The 19626-nt window shown below is 45.3% G+C and overlaps 1 protein-coding gene and 1 long non-coding RNA gene across 2 annotated transcripts in view; one reads left to right on the plus strand and one right to left on the minus strand.

The window, feature by feature from the left end:
* The window catches only part of LOC139590317 (uncharacterized), a 40752-nt gene extending 21332 nt beyond the window's left edge, over positions 1–19420 (plus strand). Inside the window, exon 8 of the long non-coding RNA XR_011679299.1 lies at positions 1–19420. This is a non-coding gene — a long non-coding RNA (uncharacterized lncRNA).
* The window catches only part of TMEM86A (transmembrane protein 86A), a 26595-nt gene continuing 15688 nt past the window's right edge, over positions 8720–19626 (minus strand). Inside the window, exons 2-3 of the mRNA XM_071427801.1 lie at positions 19058–19322; positions 8720–14956 (exon numbers count right to left, since the gene is read on the minus strand). Of these exons, the coding sequence (XP_071283902.1) occupies positions 14529–14956; positions 19058–19322 (693 nt within the window). The 3' untranslated portion in view covers positions 8720–14528. The remainder of the gene's footprint in view (positions 14957–19057; positions 19323–19626) is intronic.

A 19626-nucleotide genomic window follows, 5' to 3' on the forward strand; every position in this document is an offset into this window, starting at 1 on the left:
ACCACTACATGAGCTCAGGCTCCACAGGACCTTGCAAAATGAGCCCCACTGTAAGAAGGTACCTCTCAGTTTAAATTGTTTGAGTTGATCTGTACCACACCAGATGTCTTCCCTCAGCTTCCAAGATGATTAAACTAATGAACTGTAGCATGAGGTTATGTGGAATCTCCCAGGCCATGCCAGCTGTGTGCACTTTGCTGGGGACAAAGCCTGCCACTGCCTTTGCAGATTGAAGAAATCTCCAGCACTGGTGTTCTTGAAACATTTTTCTATTGGGCTGATTCCATACAAGTAGCTCCTGTAGCCACAGACATCCCTGTTGTGCTCAAAGATGAGGATTTTTTCTGTTGCTGCCCAAGCCAGGACACAGAACTTCACATTTGCAGTTGTCTTGACCAGTGCTCCCCACCACCACCACCAGTGGTGTGGAAAAAGAGGGAGAACAAGAACCATTCCCAGTCCTCATCCACAGCACCAAGAGATTTGTTTCTGACCTGTTTTCACATTATCCTCAAGAGGAGTTGCAGAGATGTCCTTTACAACATTAGCATGCAAGCTGCAGGTACAGTGTAGAGAAAACTCCATCACCTTGGGGTGCTGACAGGAGGTACTCTTGTGCTGATGGAAATTACACACAATTTCTGCATCAGTACTAGGGTTAGGAAGGTTGGGGTTTTTCCCTTTAAAAAAAACCCCAAAACAGATGCTTCCAATTATACAACCCTTTATCCAAAAAAGGCCACGGGAGCAATCCAAAATGTTTCCACTCAAGTGAAGAAACATTCTCTGGTCAGAAAAGACTTTCCCACTCCTTCATTGTGTTTCCCAACTCCCTCCTTCAAGTTAGCTGAGCTAAGCCTGGAGCAGCACGGCTCAGAGCCAAGGAATAAGGATGGTACTGCTGAGGCTTTGTTTACTCTGTTCAATGTGGAGGGAAAGGGTGAAGCAGTTATTGCTCCAGACACTCCCAATGCTACCTTGTTTTTTATGTCATTATTTCAACAGGCATATCCCCATAACAGCACTGACTCAACACTGTCTGTCCCCTCAGCAATCTGGTGACATCATTTTCACTGCCAGTGGGTCAGTGCCAGCCAAGCGGAGGGAGGCTGGCTTGGGTCCTTAGAGAGACTCCTGTTACTGTAATGATCTGCTGGGGTTACTGACCTATGCACTTATCATCCTTTCAGAGAATGCTTTTCAAAAGTAACAGCCTTATTTTTTCATCAGAAGGTAATTACACAGTACAAATTGGCCCTCAGGTTGCTCAGGGTAGAAGAAATCAAGGAAGGAAGTACTGTCCTGATACACAGTGACTTTGGAAGTGAAATATTTTTGTCCCAGAAAAGGACAGAGGGAGGGAGCCAAACAGAATAAAGTAGTGCTTAAATAGCTCATTAACTCTTAGCTTTCCCTGACCACCCAGTAATCTGCAGCTGGCTGAAGGAGTCCCAGAACCATGGCCCTAAACCACAGCTCAGATGCAGAGGACAACTAGGAGATGTATTATGGTGTCCTGCAATGTGATGTCAGTTCTGGCACGTGGTTCACAGGCACAGAGAAGGTCTACAGCAATAAATATCCTGTCACAGGCCTGCTCCAGGGAGGAAATACTTCTTCTGAGGCACTGTCTGCAATGACAGTGGGGACACTGACCCTCTGGATTCTCAGGAGCAATGGAACATCTCCAGACACAGAGGTAAGCACAAGACTTGGGGTTAAGCTCAGGCTCCCTGTGTGGCCATGGGTATGTCACTGACCTGCTTTGCACCTCAGGTGCTCACCTGGGGATTAGATACAAGAACACCTCCTCTTCTATCCCTTCCATTTGTTGGCAATCTCTTCAAGACCAGACTTCCTTTTACTAGACGTGTATGTAGCCATAGCACTTTATAGAGGTGCTGATTAAATTAAAATTCAGGACACGTGTGTGCTCAGAGGGTGATATTATCATGTCTTGACATAACAGAAAATTGGTGTTACAAGTCATTTTTCTTGTAGCACATTTCAATCTGACTGGGATCTGTTCCCTAAATGAGAAGCAAAGAAATCTGTGACACGTAGGAGTCTGTGTGACAGTCTTTCTGGACCAGAGGTCCCTGAAAGCACATTAAATTAGAGGTCATCTTGTCAGGTAAATGCCACCTTCTTTGTTCAGTTGCTCCCTACATGTGCCTAATCATAACATGGATGTCTAATCAGCAGTGCTCCCAAACATAACTGAGCATGGCCCAGCTAATCAAGGCAAAAGGGTAACTGATCCTTCTGCCCAGTCTGGAAATTGCAGAATGCAGGGACTCTAAACAGTGAGATAAAAGACTTTTTTTTTTTTTTGATTGGCCTGTGCCTGGTGTAATAAACAATGTAGTAATATAAAAAAATATATTTGCTATGAGTCTTCTGATCCCATGAAGAGTAATGGGCAACACATTAAGTTGACAGATGAGTGGCACACTAAAAGGAGTAATGAGGTGTCAAATTGTGTATTTGTATTTCCCAATCAGCCTTTCCTGATGGATTAGACCATAGGTGTGTTACTTTGGCTACATGTGCAGCTGAGAAAAAGCACTTCCAGTTACATGGCTGTAGTTGTGTTCTTGTGTGGAAGTGCTCCAGGCCTGGATTCTACAGAGCCTGAAATTACTTCAGTAACTTCTGTGCATGTAGGCAAGTGTAAGAGTTGTAAATGGGAGAAAGTTGGGTTGGCTCTGCCTTGCACTGCATTCCTTTGATAATAGCCTACCTGTCTTCAGGCAGGACCAGCAGGACATAGATGTGAACTGATTTCCTAGTCTTCATTACAAATGGCAAGTCACAAGGTTTATTTGCATAAACCTGAGAGATGATAGAAAAACTCTGAAGGAGAATGAGGACATAAGCTCTTTTCTGAGAATGAGGTCTCATGAAAGAATTTTGCCATACAGTGCTACATTTACAATCCGGGGGATTTACCTGATGAGATCCCATGTCAATGCAACAAGCAGTATTAAGTACTTCAAGAAATGTGTTTAAATACAGGCTGAAAATGGAAGATTTGCAGTGGACAGTGGAAATTGTCCATGCTGTTCCCCTTGATTTCCCCTGAGCGTTCTGTAGACTATTAATGCCTCAGAGCAACACCAGCAGAGCAATATCCCTTCCTCTACAAGATCACCTGCTTTGGTTTATAATTGGGTGTAATTTAATCATGCGTTTCTAAAGTGCTTTGGGAGCCAAATATCCGAAAACACTTTACAATTTAATGGCATTAGTGAGAGAATGCATCAATATATCCTTGTGGAGCAAAAGTCTGACACGTCAGTTACAGCTGAAGAAACAAAGAAATTAATTGCTTGCTTAGAGTTACATAGCAGATTAATGGGAGAATGACATTTCCAATTCCTTTCCCTCTTGCTTTTCAGTATGTATTTGTTTGCATGTTGAGACAGGTATGCTGGTCAGATGCCAAGAGAAATGTGGTGTATTATTCATTCTTCCTACTCCCTGGGTTTTCCCTTATGGGAAGATCTAGATCATGAAAAGTCATACCAAGGTCTTTAAGATTTGTACTCATGCACAAGAGGACTCTGTGTGCTGATGGTGCTGGCTCTGGTTGCATGTTTGTGTGTGCAGTGGGAAGCAGCCTGCAGTGACTGTCCCCCGCAGCATTTTGACTTCAAGATGGAATATCCTGGGAAGGAGAGTGCTTCCTGCTTCGTGGCCCCACTGAGGAGCCACAGCATGTGACAACAGCTGTGCCCTGAGCTGGGCTGTCATCAGTGACCCCAGTACAGGGAAACCCTTAGCAACACTTCCAAGCCTAGGAAGTGTGGCTCAGCTCAACAAGAAGCACCTGCCTGCTTATGAGCCCTACAACCTGCAGCTGCAAGCTGATCATCTGTGCTAGGTCAGGTGTGCAGCCACTGGGACTTGTTGGGGGTGATTCCCTGCAGGCTGAGGAACCATGAGATTTCATGTCTGAATGCAGTTCACACCCTGCTATTTCCCAGGACAAACACACTTGCTGGGACTGGCACTGTGGATCTCATTCCTCTGGGCTCTCTCCCTTGTCCAGAAGAAGGGATTGCTCAAGTTGTAGGTGCTGGAGCTGCAAGGGCCACACTGTAGGAACTTACCTTCATATCCAAAAAAACCAGACTAACTCTGTCTTCCTTTGAAGTCACTGTGATTTATCTTCAGTTGTTTTAAGGCAGTCTTGTATCCCTTAAAATGGCTTATTTTGGCCAGCAGGCCTCATGAATTCCCTAAATGGCTCAGAAGCAAACATGGCCAGTTCTCAGTCCCTAACTAGGCTTGCTCTGCATCCATGGCATACTTAGCACTTCCAAGCAGTCCATGGATGCACTCTGCCACTAGCCTTGTGCTTTTTTTGCACAGCCACTGCACTGGGTACATCTGTTTTCTTCCTTTGTAAAATGGAAGGATTTTGCAAGGATGTTCAGCTAGTCATACAAGGAACGTTGTATGACAGCTAGTAAGGATTCCAAGACAAAAAGAGGAAGAAAATCAAACATCACATATCCCATTCTCCCTTCCCTCTTTTGTTGAAAGCAGTGAAGCTTTAAATCAGGTTGTAACACAGAGCTTGGTTCAAATTGGTGGTGTGAGCATGGATTCTTCCAGGTGCATAGGCTGAGGTTTAACAGACATGTTTTAGAGAAAGGCCCTGGTGCCTCAGGCCTGTTAGTGTCCTCTTAAAGGGGACAAGAGAGGCTGCCAGGCACAGCCTGGAATGAAACTGATACAGCACCAATAATGAGGGGCTATATTTGGAAAGATCTTTCAGAGCTATTTTTGACTGAGATCATTACTTCTGGACAGCCTGCTGACAACTGCTGGGCACACAAACACACCCCACCCAGGGTTTGGTTCTCTCTGCTAATGTGGAAGTAGCTTACAGGGGGTCAGCAGAGGGAAAGGATGCTCACACTGGGTTTCCTGCTCTGATTTTCAAACTGATCTGTGTTTGTGTGTACAATACATGCAACACTTCTTCACTGAAGCCAGCAACTGCCCACCCAAAAGACTGGAAGCAATTCTTTACCATTTTTCTAATAATTCCTGTTGTCACCATGTGTCCCACTTCCCATGCACCCTGGTACACTCCTCCCTGAAGGCAGAGCTGGAGCACACCTTCCCTGTACCTAAAATCAGTGGGAGCTTTCTCCGCTGCCAGCCAGGCTGATGCAAGGAATCCTGACAGTGCTTCACCCTGCTCAGGGAAGGCAGGCAGGCCTGGGGGGCACGAGAACAGCTCCCTATCCCCTCAGAGATCTGCTTGCTGGGTGGCACTTTCCCTCTGCCCTCCCACACTGAGCTTGTTGAGGTGAGCACTGGTACAACAGGAACACACCTCTTCAAAGTTACTCAAAGCAGCAGAGCTGGCTGGGGAGTGAGGCTTGCAAAAGCACTGTATGGGTGAGGTGCTGATTTATACCCAGGTTCCTCAATGGGAGCCTATGCCTGAGGGCTCCTGAGGCTCCTCCTTGTCTTGACCTGGGCAGTTTCTGGGTAGGGTCTCTCTGCTGCCAGATATTTGCAGCTGAGGTGGGAAATCAGGAGTCAGAATAAGAGACTGTAAAACTGACTTTAGCAGATAAGGCACTCCTGTCAAATCCAGCTTAACTGCAGATTTGTTTTTTATTGTTTTAGGAACTATGTTCTTGATAATCTTAGTTCTGGAAGAAAGGTAGTTACTGCCTGGAATTGGGCACTGGAGACTGGAGGGCATCGTGTCTCATGTGGAAACAAGCACTCTTCATTAGGAAATGAGCCCATTCAGACCAGACTTAAAAGATTCTTCTAGGGACATTTTTCAGAGACTTTCAGTGGTCTATACCTGCTGACAGGCTGTCCTATGGAAAAGGAGTAAGGACTGACCTAAGGGCTGAGCAAATGTGCTGATTTGAACAACTCTGAGGAGTAGCTGATTTCTGTGTTGATTCCACAGGGACTAAACTTCTATCTCAATTCCTCTTAATATATTGTGGTGTGTTTACCCCAGCTGGACACCTGGTGCAGACCAAAGCTATTTTATCACTACCCTTCCACAGCTGGACAGGAGAGAGAAAATTTAACAAAAGGCTTATGAAGCAAGCTTAGGATAGGGAGATCACTCACCAATTACTGTCACAGGCAAAACACACTCAGCTTGGGGAATTTAATTTATTACCAATCAAATCAGAATAGTGTAAGGAAAGTAAACTGCTAAATTTCAAAACATCTTTCCCTACTCCTCCCTTCTTCCTGGGCTTAGCTTTATTTCAGAATTCTTTACTTCCTTTACCCACTGGTGCAGGTGGATGGGGAATGGGGTCTGTGGCCAGTTCATCATGCCTCATCTTTCTCCCTCTCTGCTCTGCTCTCACATATTCTCACTCCCCTCTTTAGCTGCAGTTGCTGTTGCAGTTATCTTCCCCTTCTCAAAAGTGTTGACACAGAGGCACTTGGACCCATTGCTTCTACTAGACACAGGGAAAGCTTCCAGCAGCCTTCACAGAAGCCACCCCTGCAGTCCCCTCCTGCCACCAAAGCCTTCCCACACAAACCCAATACTTATGTACTCTTCTATTTCTCTTCTTTAATTGCACTCTTCTGCTTAGCCATGTTTTTCAGTTTTAGCCCTTTCATAATATTTACAAAAACAAATAGGGCATTGCACCACCTCAGTGAAGCACAGCAGCAGCTCTGCTGCTCTTGTAGCTCAGAAGGGGTGAATATAATGAATTTTCCTCAGGCTGGGAGGGGACAGGTTGCAAAGAACACAAAGATTGTTAGACCCAAAGTAAATTATTCAGAACAGTGCTGAAGTGAACAAGGGGAAATGGGAGTGAAAATGAGAACTCCCTAAACATGAACTGTCTCTTCCTACAAAAACTGTCGCCAGACTTTTTCCTTTATACAGTGGAAAGCCTTATAGAGCTTTAAAACCTTTAAAAATTTTATAAAGCTTTTTATCCATAACTTTGTGAGACTTGCACTCAAAACATAGGGTTGACTGCACTAATTATGGCACTTAGTCCTTTTCTTTTCTTTAAAAAAAGATGGACACAGGGACAGGAAATTTGCAGAAGTTGAAACATAAGATATAATTAGTGGAACTAGCTGTGCCTGGTCTGGCATGCAGAACAGCATTGTTGTGGCTGTGTAGTTTGTTTTCATGTGGCTCAAAATGCAGCTGCCCTTGGCTTCTCTGAGGGTCAGTTAGACCAGGTGGTAGAGTGGGAATTCTGCTCAGCAGGGGCACTTCCAGTGTTTCCATCTTCCTTCCCTCTATATGATTTTGTACAGTAGGATGACAAAGGTGGTATTTCTAGTACCCTCTGCTATTGTATCTTAATGGTAATAAAAGGTCCCAAAGATTGGAGAGAATCCTGCTTCCAAGCTCAAGAATAGACTTGGATTCTGCCTCCTTTTCTCCAGATAGCCCAGCAGGAGCTCCATGATATTTTAGGCTTCTTTATGTGAGATTGCATATAAACACAGAGTAAGCCATAAATCTGAAATACTTAAATCCTTGCAATACTAAGTAAATACAGCTTTGCACATGAGGGAGTCACATTGTAAAAGAGCTGGCCACAGAAAGTGCAGGAACTTCACTGCTGTGGCCATGCCTAAATAAGGGATTACAGAAAATCTGAACCACTGAACAGGCTGAGAGGTAGATCAATACAAATATACATACACTGGTAATGGTTCTTTTAATGTAGACTGAAATCTTTCAGGAGCCAGTTCTGGAATAAAAATACAGCAGTGGCCAGTGACCCAGACACACTCAGTCTGAGAATATTGTATCACTTTTGTTCCATCTGGAGCTAGGAAGGAGGTATGAGGAAACAGGATGCTCCTCCCAGCAGGCCTCTAAGATTTTGAAAGGAATTGTAGAAGACAAAATAAAAGGAAGAGGAGAGAATCACTCCCTTTTGCCTCCTGTTAACCCCTTTAGACTGCCTTGAAAATAATTTGGTTGTATTTCTGTCTGGTACTGATTCGTTCTCACATCAGGAAGGGGAGTATGAAGGAGTCTCCATTAAACCTGCAAGCAAACCCATTTAACTGACTGGGAGCACTTACACCCACTGGGTTTCTATGCTATAAATCCTTGGAACCTTGTTCCACTGGTGACAGATGGCCTGGTTCAGGATTAATGAAACAAAATATCTGTGCCACTGCATCAAACAGCTGAAGAAGCTGGCATCAGATCCCCAACCAGAAAAATGTGTACAGACTACTCTACTCCTTCCCTCCTGGAAATGTTTCCTGGGGCGAGAGAAATTTGGCCATAAGTCTGGGAATTGCTGGCAGTGAGAAGTCTTCCTGGAGCAGCCCTGGGCTGCAAGCTCCCTTCTCCCTGGAAGTGTGGACAAATGGCCACTGTCTGTGGGAATGGCTGGAGCAGCAAGGGCCAAGCTTGCTCCTGAGACTGGCATCCCAGGGCAGCCAGGATGTGGTGTAACCCCAGCCCAGTGCCTGGCTGGTTTGTGTTGGATGTGCTCTGTATGGTGCACGTGGGTGTTTTCCAAGGTTCCCCAGGTAGGAATGCTGTGGCTGACTGTGGCAGTCAGCTTTAGTGGGGTGCTGAGCTGCTCCAGCACAAACTATGCTGGAGGCTGTAACAGTGGCACAAAGGTGCCCACCACAGAGGGGCCTCATATTCCCTGCTGAATCAGTGACAGAAACAGAAAATGAGCAAGGAGGCGTTCTATCTGCACAGTAAAAATACCGAGTAAATTAATATTTTTAATTGCTGTTACACACAGAAGAAATGAGAAAAAAAAATTACATTCCAAACAAAGAATAGTAAAATCAGCATAAAAATGTGTTAAGAAAAGATCCCAGATCAAGTGGCTGCACTGCATGTGGTGACCTTTACAATCACAGTAAAGAAAGTAAGTGCCAGAGACTTTCAGACATGGCAAAGTGACTGCCCAGAGGAGAGCAGCTGCTTCAGTCACATTTTCAGTGCACTTTGCCTGGAATGTGTGGGAGAGGGGCTGGAGTCAAGAGACTCACACAGGTCCAAGACATAGAGATTAGTGTTCAGGGCAGACCAGCCACTCTGCATTCTCAGGCACACAGAACTGCCACTTACCCGGTGGCATTTGCTTTCTCCTTCCTTGTTAGATTTTTTTGTTGTTGTTGTTGTTGTTTTTTTGGGGTTTTGGGTTTTATTGTGGTTTTGGGGTTTTATTCTTGTTTTTGTTGTTGCTTTCTGGTTTTTGAGTTTTATTTAACAAAGCTTCAGGTTCTGCTGGCCTGACCCTGCCAGCACCATAGGCTTGGAGCAAGCCTCCCCAGCTGAATTAGGAGCAAGGCTTGGTCCAGCAGGAACCTGCATCAGCAGGGTCTACATTAAAATGTTGGTAGTGATTCAGCACCATTGCCCAACGGGCTGGTTTTGGTTTCTTGCTTCTCTTCTGTCAGGAAAAGGTGTCTTTTATTTCCTTATGCTCTGTCTTTTGACTGATCCAAATTGGCCCAGTCATGCTCCCACTGAAGTCTTGGTGGCTCAACACCTGCATCTTGTGCTTCAGCCTCACTTTTGAGCCATCCTCCAGCAGCTCACCTGACAGCAGCATAGTGTCACCACAGAAACAATACAGACCACAGAAGTTTTGGCATTCCTGCCAACTGGCCACTTTTTTTCCATTTGTAGTCTGTCTAGAGTTGTGTATTTTTATTCTTTACAGTAAGAGCAAAAATAAAAATAACATTAAGAAAATTTTCTCCAAACGAAGAAAATGAAAACCCATCAAATATTTTAAAGAAACCATAAAAATTTGCATTGTGTTTGCTTCTGAGTTCATATTAAGATTTTACTGCAGCTGCTTCAAAATAATGGTCCATTTCACAAGTACACAGCTCACATTCCTTGGTGTGTAATTCCTTGCCTTCATTTGTGTTTGTACAGCAGCTAGTGCTACAAAAACTAGGTAGTTTCTAGCTGTGGTCCAGATTTAGATCAGTGAACAGTGGCATTTTTATCCTAGTTGAGAACACGGTGATGGTTGAGAGCTGTATTTCTAGATCAGCTTTTGTTCTGGGCCAAGGAACTGGTGGTACAAGCACTTCCTTTGCTACAAAACCCACTGCTTCCTTCATTTGGATTTAAAAAAATGAATCCAAGAAGGATGTGCCAACCTTATTGATTCCATCAAGGCTTTCTCTCTCTGCTGATTTTAAAGCCAGTGAAACTTAATCGGAGAAATTAAACATCCCTTTGAAAGCTGTCTCATGAAACCCAGCTGACCTTCTGCAGACTGAAGGTTGAACAGAATTACTTCATTTTCTGTTCCAGCTTTTTCAAAAGCCACAGCAGACTGTGAGGCACTCTGTTTTGGCTGGATTATATTTACTCTAGCTAACAGTGAGGGACAAGACCAGACTGCAAAAGTTGGATGCAAGAATTTGGTCAAGGCTTTTAGAAGAACTAAAACTCATCTGCAAGACTGAAATTAGAGAGTTCAGATTTTTAAGCTAAACCTCCCTCAGAGTTCAAGTGTAGCTGAGCCCATTCTATTAACCAGCATGAATAAAATGAATAAATATTTTGCAATATTTTCCTATCTGATGCAATTTGAAAAGGCAGTCACACATTCCATGTTTTAAGAGAAGTCCTGCAGATCCCTAAAAGCAATTTTAACATTAAAGCTGGATAATACTTGTGACTTACATAGCACTTGACATCTTCAAAGTGCTGTATGAGCATCAATCCTCACGATATCCTTGGGAGGTAGGTAAGGGGCAATATCTCCATTTTAGAATGGGTTGAGGGCCTGGTTCCCTGCTGAGATAACTTTGCATTGTACTGGTCCTCATACACCACATATGCTCCTGGCCCCAGAAAATTTAAGTGACTCACCCAAGGCCACGAAAGGAGTGAACATGGATAAAAGGCAGGAGGATTTCTGTCATGAGGAGTCAGCAACTTCCCCTCCTCTTCCTAGAATACAGTTATGATGCCTCTGCTTAAAAGACACCCTGTCTGTATTCAGAAACCAAGCAAAGAGAAAGAGGCACCTGCTACTGAGATCTACAGTTGCTGTTTGCTTTGATCTGCTTCTTCCAGAACAGCTCCCAAAAATATCACGATAGCAAGATGAAAATGCAGGTGCTAGTGTCAAACTACAAGTCTGGAAAACTTTGAAGAGCCACCAAAAACTGCCAAGCTCCTCCTGGGAATTTTATAAGCTTCTGTAAAAATATATAAATTGCCTCCACTGATGACAACATGAAACCTTCAAGCAAACTACTCAAAAGCCATGTTAGAGTAATCCTGAAACCAATCAGTCTCACAGATGCCTCAATATGGAGGAGTAAGAAGCCAGGTATCCAGCACAGAGTAAGAGTAAAGCTTAAAGTTAAAATCCTCTGGCTTTGTTCTTCTTAACCTGCCATTTCTACATGACCATCACCCTCTGACACAGCATTACCAGCACTTAAAAACAAGTTGCAATTAGCACTGCTTCTCTGACTGACCCTGGGAGTTCTGTGCAAGGAGGATCTGCCTACAGAAAGAGGCTGAAGTAAACATGCTGCATCTTTTATATGTCCAATTAAAGAGCCAAAGGACCTCCAAGAGGCTGATAACTACAGAAAGTGACCAAACCACATGTGTAAGCTCAAGTGACCACAGACAGGGTTTGCAGAAGGATGTTTGGATACAGCAGTGTGAAAAGAAAGCCTCTGTGCTTAGCAACAAAAGGAGCTGCTGCTGGGGCCAGGAACACTACACCACCTGGAAGGCTTCACTCCCTCTGTAATGTTCCTGGGCCAAAGACTGGGTGCTTCTCAAGGACTGTACTCCTGAAAAGGAGAGGAATGGATTGAACCTCAGTTTTACAGTGCAAAGAGGCAACAGGAGGGTCCACAAAGGCAGTCCCACAGACAGTAACACCATTTGTCACATATGAACACCACTCCTTTTTTTTGCTCTATTTCAAAGTGAAGGTTGCCCTCAATGGGGTTGAGAGAACAGTTTTAATCCCAGAAAAAGTTATTTAACAGACTGCCAGCAACTGCTTAGTGCTTCTCAGGATTTAGGCATCTCAAAATTGTGTCAGATCACAGTCCACAGCAGCTGGTCTCTTCCCAGCAGGAAAGAGTCTCCAGGGAAATGGTCTCATTCAAGTAATATGGATTAGAAAGAGGAATGCAGAGCCAGAGAGAGATTTTGAAGATTAAGAGCCTTTGCCAGCAAACCTCCAAGCCAACCAGGACTCTCCTTTGTATGCTGAGGGCTCTGCCTCATGTTCCTGGGAAGGCTGAGGCTGTCACAGCAGCGGGATGGAGCCAGTGTGACTGGCCAGTGTGTCCCAGCCAGGTCACTCCAGATGACCTGTTCCAGGGCAGCAAGGGAACAACAGCCCACTTGGGCTGCACAAGTTTCTGCTGTCCCACCCAGAGACCTCTGCCACCAGAAACTACACCTCTGATGGCCAGTGGAGAGGCCTCCTAATAACACATCAAGATTCTTTTCTGCAGCTATCCAGTGGCTGATGGTACAGCAGGACAGCAAAGCCAGCCAAGAAGAAAAAGCACACAGAAAAGCAACTGAGCTATTTTCAGGAAGTTCAAGACTACTCGTTTCTAGAGAGGGAGAAAAGAGAATCAAAACTCAAGACTTTTAAATAAAGCTTACTTTATCACACAAGCATTTCCCTCAAAGCGAAGGGAAACTCAGGATGTGGGGGAGCTCCTCTGAAGAACTGCCAGCTAAGGACTGAGTGTGCTGACCCATGCCAAGGAGCTAGGATTCAAAGACTGCAGTGTGCTGTTAGCTCACATGCTGGGAGGATGGTGGGGTTCACCCCAAATGCTTAGACTTCCTCTCAGCTGGGTCACTTTTTTGCTGGAGGAGATTTGCAAACAGCCAAGCTGAGCAGCAGCAGGTGACATCTGCAGAGAGCTCCACTGCAGGGTTCAATCTGTGGCCAGGAGATAAGCAATGCTGATGAATGAAAATGGTGTATGGCTCTGAATTCCCTTAGCTGTTTACTCCAGGCAGGCCCCCATGTGCCAGTGAATGAATACTGACAGTATTACATAACAGCATTAAAGGGAAGGGATTACACAGGCTCTGCTACCTACAGGAAGGCTTTCCCTGTCCATAATGCAGCTGACCTTTCTGATCCCTGTCTGAAAAGCAGCAGATGCCCCAAGGAGTCAGGATGTTAGCCCAGATTTCTGTAATACTGGCTGCATTTGCTCTGATGGAGAAGTCATGGGGAGGCAATGCCTATTCCCTGCCAGGCACACCAGGGGAAGCTGGAGAGGAGCAGGAGACCCATGCAGCACCTCTTAACACAAGAGAAAAGCTAGCAGGGTTCTATGTGAGTTCATGTGAGTTTGAGAAGGAAGTGGCAGGCATGTTGAACACAAAGGACAGTGCTTTTCAGGAAGCTCTGCTGAAAAGGGGCTTTCTGACAAAAAAAGAAGTGGTGCAAAGATGATCGTTTTCCACCAGCTGGCAAAACGTGGCAATCTACATCCAAAAGCAGGGCCTTGATCACAGGAAATGCTCACACAAAGATTTAAGATACTGCAGGCAGCAGTACTAAAAGTACTACTGGAGGTCCTACTAAAACTTAATGGGTACATGGAATACTCTTTGTTAGGACATTGGAGAAAAAAAGACATAAAGATGAGATGCCTGTCTGCCATACTAAGGATAATTAGGACATACACTAAGACAATGAGTATGTTCTGCTTTAAAAATCAAAGTTCCTCATGTGCCCATTACATCTCACTGGTGGCTGCAGGCACTGTGTAACTATGTGCATGAGGAGAGGGAGAGCACTGAGATGTCCCTGAAATCCCACCAAACTCCTGCTCTCTACAGCTCTGCCACAAGCAGCAATGCTGACTTGCCCTGGAGCAGTGAGCACTGCAATCAAAGCACACAGCACTGCCAGCACACCTCTCACTCTGTGCCCTCAGCTTGGGGCTCTGCTTTCTTGCTGGCTCTGCTGGGTACACGCTGCCATTGACTCCAGAGCTCAGCTCACAGCTGGATATGCTCTTTTTATTCTCCCTCCAAGCTTCCTTTCAGTAGAGGAATAGCTCCAGTTTGCATACTGTAATGCACAAAAAGAGACAAACATTGGTTAAATTAATTTTTACCTAGGACTTTAGCAGAGATCTGTGCCTGTCTGCCTACAGTTGAGAGCAAGCCTTTTAGCACAGTGCATGGCCAAACCTCCTTTCCACCAGCCCTCCTCTTCCCAGACATTCAGCATCAATTTCAAGACTAACAAGTAAAATGCAGTAGTACAGCACTTCCAAGGAGGAAAAGTTGAATGAGTAACTACTGCAGGGACAGTCTAAGCTTTCTGATGTGGACTCCACACTGAAGTAAGCTGTATTCAGAGAAAGCCAACGAAAAAAATGTCATTCCCAAAGGTAATGCTTCAAAGAAGCAAAATCAACATCACCAGTGTGCCTAGAGAAATGGAGATCTCTCTCAGGGGTGAATGCAGCTACAGCACCTGAGATATAACCCATGTGTCCAGAGACCATTGGCACTCCACCTAGCTCCTCTTCCTGAAGTCCTCCTCATCCCTGGTCTCCACGGCCGAGAGCGCGATCAGCATCTGGGCCGCGTAGTAGGTGGCCATGATGATGAAGCGCGAGTAGGGCACGGGGAAGCAGAACTCGTTGAGCGCGATGGTCAGGTCCGACACCATGAAGAGCATGGCGCCCACGCAGGCCGACAGCTTGGTCCACGTCCACAGGTCGTTGCAGAGCTGCACGCCTGCCACCGCCCGCCAGCCCATGAAGCCGATGAGGGCGATGTAGACGGCCACCAGGTAGGTGAAGGGGCCCGAGAGGTAGGAGTACAGGAAGGCGTAGCAGGAACTGGAAACGACGCCCATCAGCAAGCCGGCCTTGAGGTCCAAAGGCTTCATGCCAAAGGCTGAAGAGTACAGGATGTGTGTGATGCCGAACATCAGCAGACCTGGAAAGAGCCATTGACACAGAAAGTGGGACCTTTCATCAGTGACTGGTAGGCAGTAGCAGAAGAAAATATTCCTTGCAGTGTTACCTACCAGTAACACTAGCAGTGACAACCATACTGACCACTTGGGACCATTTTATTATAAAATCTGTACATGGGAGATAGCACCAAGCCTCCAACCTAAAAAAAAGCCCCAGCACAATTACAGCTGCAGCCAAGTACAGCTCTGCTGTGACAAAAGCCTTTCTGCTGAGAAGCTGGGTGGAACTAAGCTGCTGGAGAATTAATTGATCTTGTTTTTCAGGTAGTTCCTCTTCCCCTGCTTTGGGTGAAAGGTTAGGAACAAGGTAGACCAAAGACCACCCCCTCTAACTATCCACAGTGTTTTGCTCATAGGTCACATGTAGAACAAGAAGAGTGGAAGCACAGCAGTGTAGGAACAAAACGTGACAAAAGACACTAATCCCTCTGAACCCTGACACAAAGCTTGCCCGTATTTAGCCACAAACCCAAAGGCACTTGAGGACTAAATCTGGCTGCTTCTCCATCTCTGCCCATAGCTGGGAGAAACCTAAGCTGGAAAGAAGCAGCTGGCATATTTCAGGGACTGCACCAATGTGATCTGCCAACAATTTTATGGCTATTTGCAAGATTCAGATGAACCTTACCAGGAATCAGTCAGGGAAAATAAAATACTGGCTTTCCTTTGAAGTGCAACACCACTGAGAAATGCCAGATGTGGGTGTTGGAAGGTGCTGCCCATATGTTATTAACTTGCCACTAATCCATTTGACAAAAATATGTCCCAATGTGTTGGCACAGCTGCTGCCTCCAAGCTGTCATGACAACTGTAGATAATGGGCCACAAACAGAGCCCAGCTCCTTGGGTCTTCTGGTTCCCAGACCCACACATGGTGCAGCTGCAGGCTCTCCTGGCAGGGATGTTAGAGGAGTTAAGTTATTGGAGGAGCTGGAAGTTTTCATGCAACTCTAAAGCACGAAATGGAGAAAAGGATCTGGGAAGCTGAATCCTCCAGCAGGACACTTGTTCACATTTAACATGTGATGCTCTGGTGTAAGAGGCAGTCACAAAAACCTGCAGCTGGCAGATGTTGATTCATCCTACTTCTCTTGTGTTGAGGCAGTCAAGGAAGAAGTGGAAGCATCTCCCTGCCTTTGGGGAAGACCAGATCAGACACCCACTGAGAGCTCAGCCATGGTGAGATGAGAAGGAAATCCACAGGAGGGAGGGGGCTGGTGGGATCTGTTTTGCAGGGTGAGGCTAGAGAAAATAGACATGAATTTCCCCTTCAGCATGAAGGGGAAAGAAGAGAAGCACAAAAGAGGATAATGAAAAGCTGATGTTTCACAGAGCTATTGCACCTCATGGACAAAACACTGAAGGAACTGAGAAGAGATTTAGGACAAGAGCTTTTCATAGGGTTATAGTGCAGGAGGTGGTAAGGAGAAGAAGGAGCCCAGGGAGGTGGTAAGGAGAAGAAGGATATGTCATCCTAGCAGTGAGCAATATTTTTTCCTTCAGTGGCATTATATGGAGCATTCTGCAACAGGGAACTGTGTTGTCCTTCATGCAGGCATCTGGCAGCGAGGAGGAGGAGGAGGAGGAGAGGACAGGATGCAGCAGGCAAAGAGCCTGGAAAGGCAGGAGGAGTTTCGTGATAGGTGGTGAGGCTGGTCACAAACAAGGGAGTCAGCTCCCAGGTTTACTCATTCAACACCCACAAATCAAGCCAGGAACTAGAGAAACCTGTGATGGCTGCACAGGGAAGGGGGTGCACTTCTCTTGTATTTCTCAGCCTTTAGCTTGGATCTCTCAACCACATCAGGGAGATCAGCCCTTTTCTCCCACTTTCTTCCACTGTTTGGGTTTCCTCTGTCTTGTTCACCAAATGCATAAATTGTTTCTAAGTGCCTGCAAAGGAGGCAGTGTCAAAGGAGGTGGATATTAACACTGTAAAGTACCTTCTACATGCAGTAAGAGTAGTTAGAAAACAATGTGTTATTAGTGGACTGAAGCAGCAAAAATGAAAAAAAAGTCAAGTGTGCCAGAAGTAGGTTCCCAGGCTCTCACTTCCCTATAAAGTAATGAACAAATGTCCTTTTATAAACTCATTGTCTGAAAAGCTTTTCAAATGAGCCCAGTTTCCAACCCTTTTCAGTCCAAAAACTGCAGAAATTGAAGAGCATGTACATTTTTATCCGGTATTTCCTCTTCTCTCCTCAAACTTCAAAGTCCCACAACTGATGATATCAAAAATATTGTCAGTTTTCAGCAACAACAACCTGATGAATTTTAAATAGGAGAAAACACATTTTGCAGGCAAAGTGAGGGATGAAATGGAGCAGTGCACTTTATGTGCTTATATCTGAAATGCAAATATTAACACTTCCCTACAGAAGGTAGCAGCTCAGTGGGCTGAGATTTTCAAAATGTTCCAACAGAGCTTTTCTTCTCCTTAAGAAGAAAAAATGTGCCTAAACCCACAAAGCAAAACCTCTCAGTTGTGAGACTAGGGCTGAAAACCTAACTCATTTGCAGATTAAAGCACATCAACCAGATGCTGAATTGCTGTGACTGGCTAACCTTCCTCTAGCAGTAACTTGGAGAGGAAACTTAAGAGATATACCAGTTACACGGGAATGGACAAGGGCAGAAGAGTCTGAACACAAAAATGGGGGACATGGGCCTTGAATGTTTGCCAGGCCATAGCTCAAGGAGCAACTCCAGGAGGCAAAACCAGTTGGCTGAGGCAACTGAGGCAGGTACTCCTGTTGGGAGGAGGCCCAACAGTGGGAATGTCAGCACTCAGCACAGAAGGGATGGCACCTCAAGAAAGCTGGAGCTCCTCAGCAACGTGCCCAACATTCAGCCAGATAGATCCAATCCTCAGGGCCTAATCCAAACCCCAACAAAATCAAAAACATTTTTACATTAACTTTTAATGGGATGGGGATAAGCCCTTGGGAAGCAGGATTAAAACCAGATTCAGAGCATTTGGCCTTTCATATCTGGCACTGCACACACTTCTTTCTTGTAAAGAAAGAGCTTATGGCAATCCCAGAATAAAACTAGATATTAACCTCATGAGACAGGGCAAAAAATAAGCCTTTGACTTTCAGATCTGAAGGCAGCACAAGTCAGGAAAGTTCCCTCCTCTCATCACACTTTCCAGTGGGACAGTTACAGCAGCCACTTAATGGTGGGTGTTATGTGCAATCCCAAAATTAACTTCAGAAACCCCACCAGTCAGTTCAGTGAAGAACTCAACTGCTGCTGATTTCTTTTGACAGTCCAAGGCCAGGGAGAGTTGCTGCAGGCAGGTTCAACGTGGCTTTAAATGATTAATCTGAATCATTATGTTCCAGTCTGCAAACTAGCAAAATAAACCAAGCTCATTTTGCTCTGAGAGATGTGGATCTTTCTGTAGAGAAGAATAACCACTGCAGTAAGGTTTGTCCTTGATTGACCATCATTTAAATGTTTTGCTAAACAGACATGTCTTGTACAACAGGCTGCATGATTCACACTGATGAACCTGCAAGTAGGACAAGATTGCTGCTGCTTTGGTTTCTATCATCCACTTAATGCCTCCCCCAGGCTATGGGCTTGTCTATCAAAACATAAATGTTCTCTCCACCTGTTCTCCACCAAGGAGCTGTGCACAACATGTTCCATCCCCAGTCCTCACAGCAAAGGGCTGACAGATCTCCCTGCAGAGAGATGGGAGGTAAATACTTCCTGTACCTTTACGGGAACTGACGAGTGCCACACGCGTTTCCTTCTATTCCCCAGGGAATCCTGGCATGCCACCTTCTCAACTCCAGCCAGCCTAGATGCTGTGACACATGCCAGGAAACCTAACCTGACCCAATTACCTCTCTAACCTCAAGAGAAAGACTCATCCATGATGTGCTTCCCCAAACCATGATGGATTTTAGTCAAGGGATGAGTGCTTCCCAGCGCCCGGGGCTTAAGCTCTACATGAATAAACAAAACATGTGGCCCAGCAACTCATTACTAAATAAAGAGGGTAACAGCTGGGCACTGTGGCATCCCTTCAGGACTGACATTGTACTCACCATGAATGAAGTAGCCTTGCTCCTGCCAGATGAGAAAGGCATCTCCCACTGCCGAGAATATGAGTCCCGCTAGGATGCGGCTGGCACTCCGGTGTGACACTAAGAAGTTAATCCCATGAGCCAGAAGGAAAACCCACAGGCAAAAGATGGGCAGACATTTAATGAGGGCACTGAACCAAGAGGGGCTGGAAGTTGGCAGCCAGAGGACAAAATAGACACAAGTGGCTTTGAAGAAGGGGACCAGTTTAGGGCCTTCACTCTTCACCTAAAGAAAACAAACATTAAAAAACAGGAAATTAATAGGATCATCAGAAGCATCAGTGAAATAAACTTCTTAACAGAACTGGCTCGTTCCCTTTGAAAGTTGCTCTTCCATATACTGTCAGCTGGCAGTGTTCCTACCCCAAGAAATGCTGGTTGAACTTGACCATGATCCTCTGCCTAGATCTTTGTGACCCTCTCTGCTGAAAACACTTCTCAGTTGGCAGGATGGGCCGTGGGTGGTGGATTTGGAGGAAGTTTTAGAACTTTTTCTCTTTACTTGTTCCACTGAAAATATTTAGGCCATT

Source organism: Agelaius tricolor, unplaced genomic scaffold (assembly GCF_023055355.1).
Source record: "Agelaius tricolor isolate 1412-34295 unplaced genomic scaffold, bAgeTri1.0.p SCAF_5, whole genome shotgun sequence".
Classification (NCBI taxonomy): domain Eukaryota; kingdom Metazoa; phylum Chordata; class Aves; order Passeriformes; family Icteridae; genus Agelaius; species Agelaius tricolor.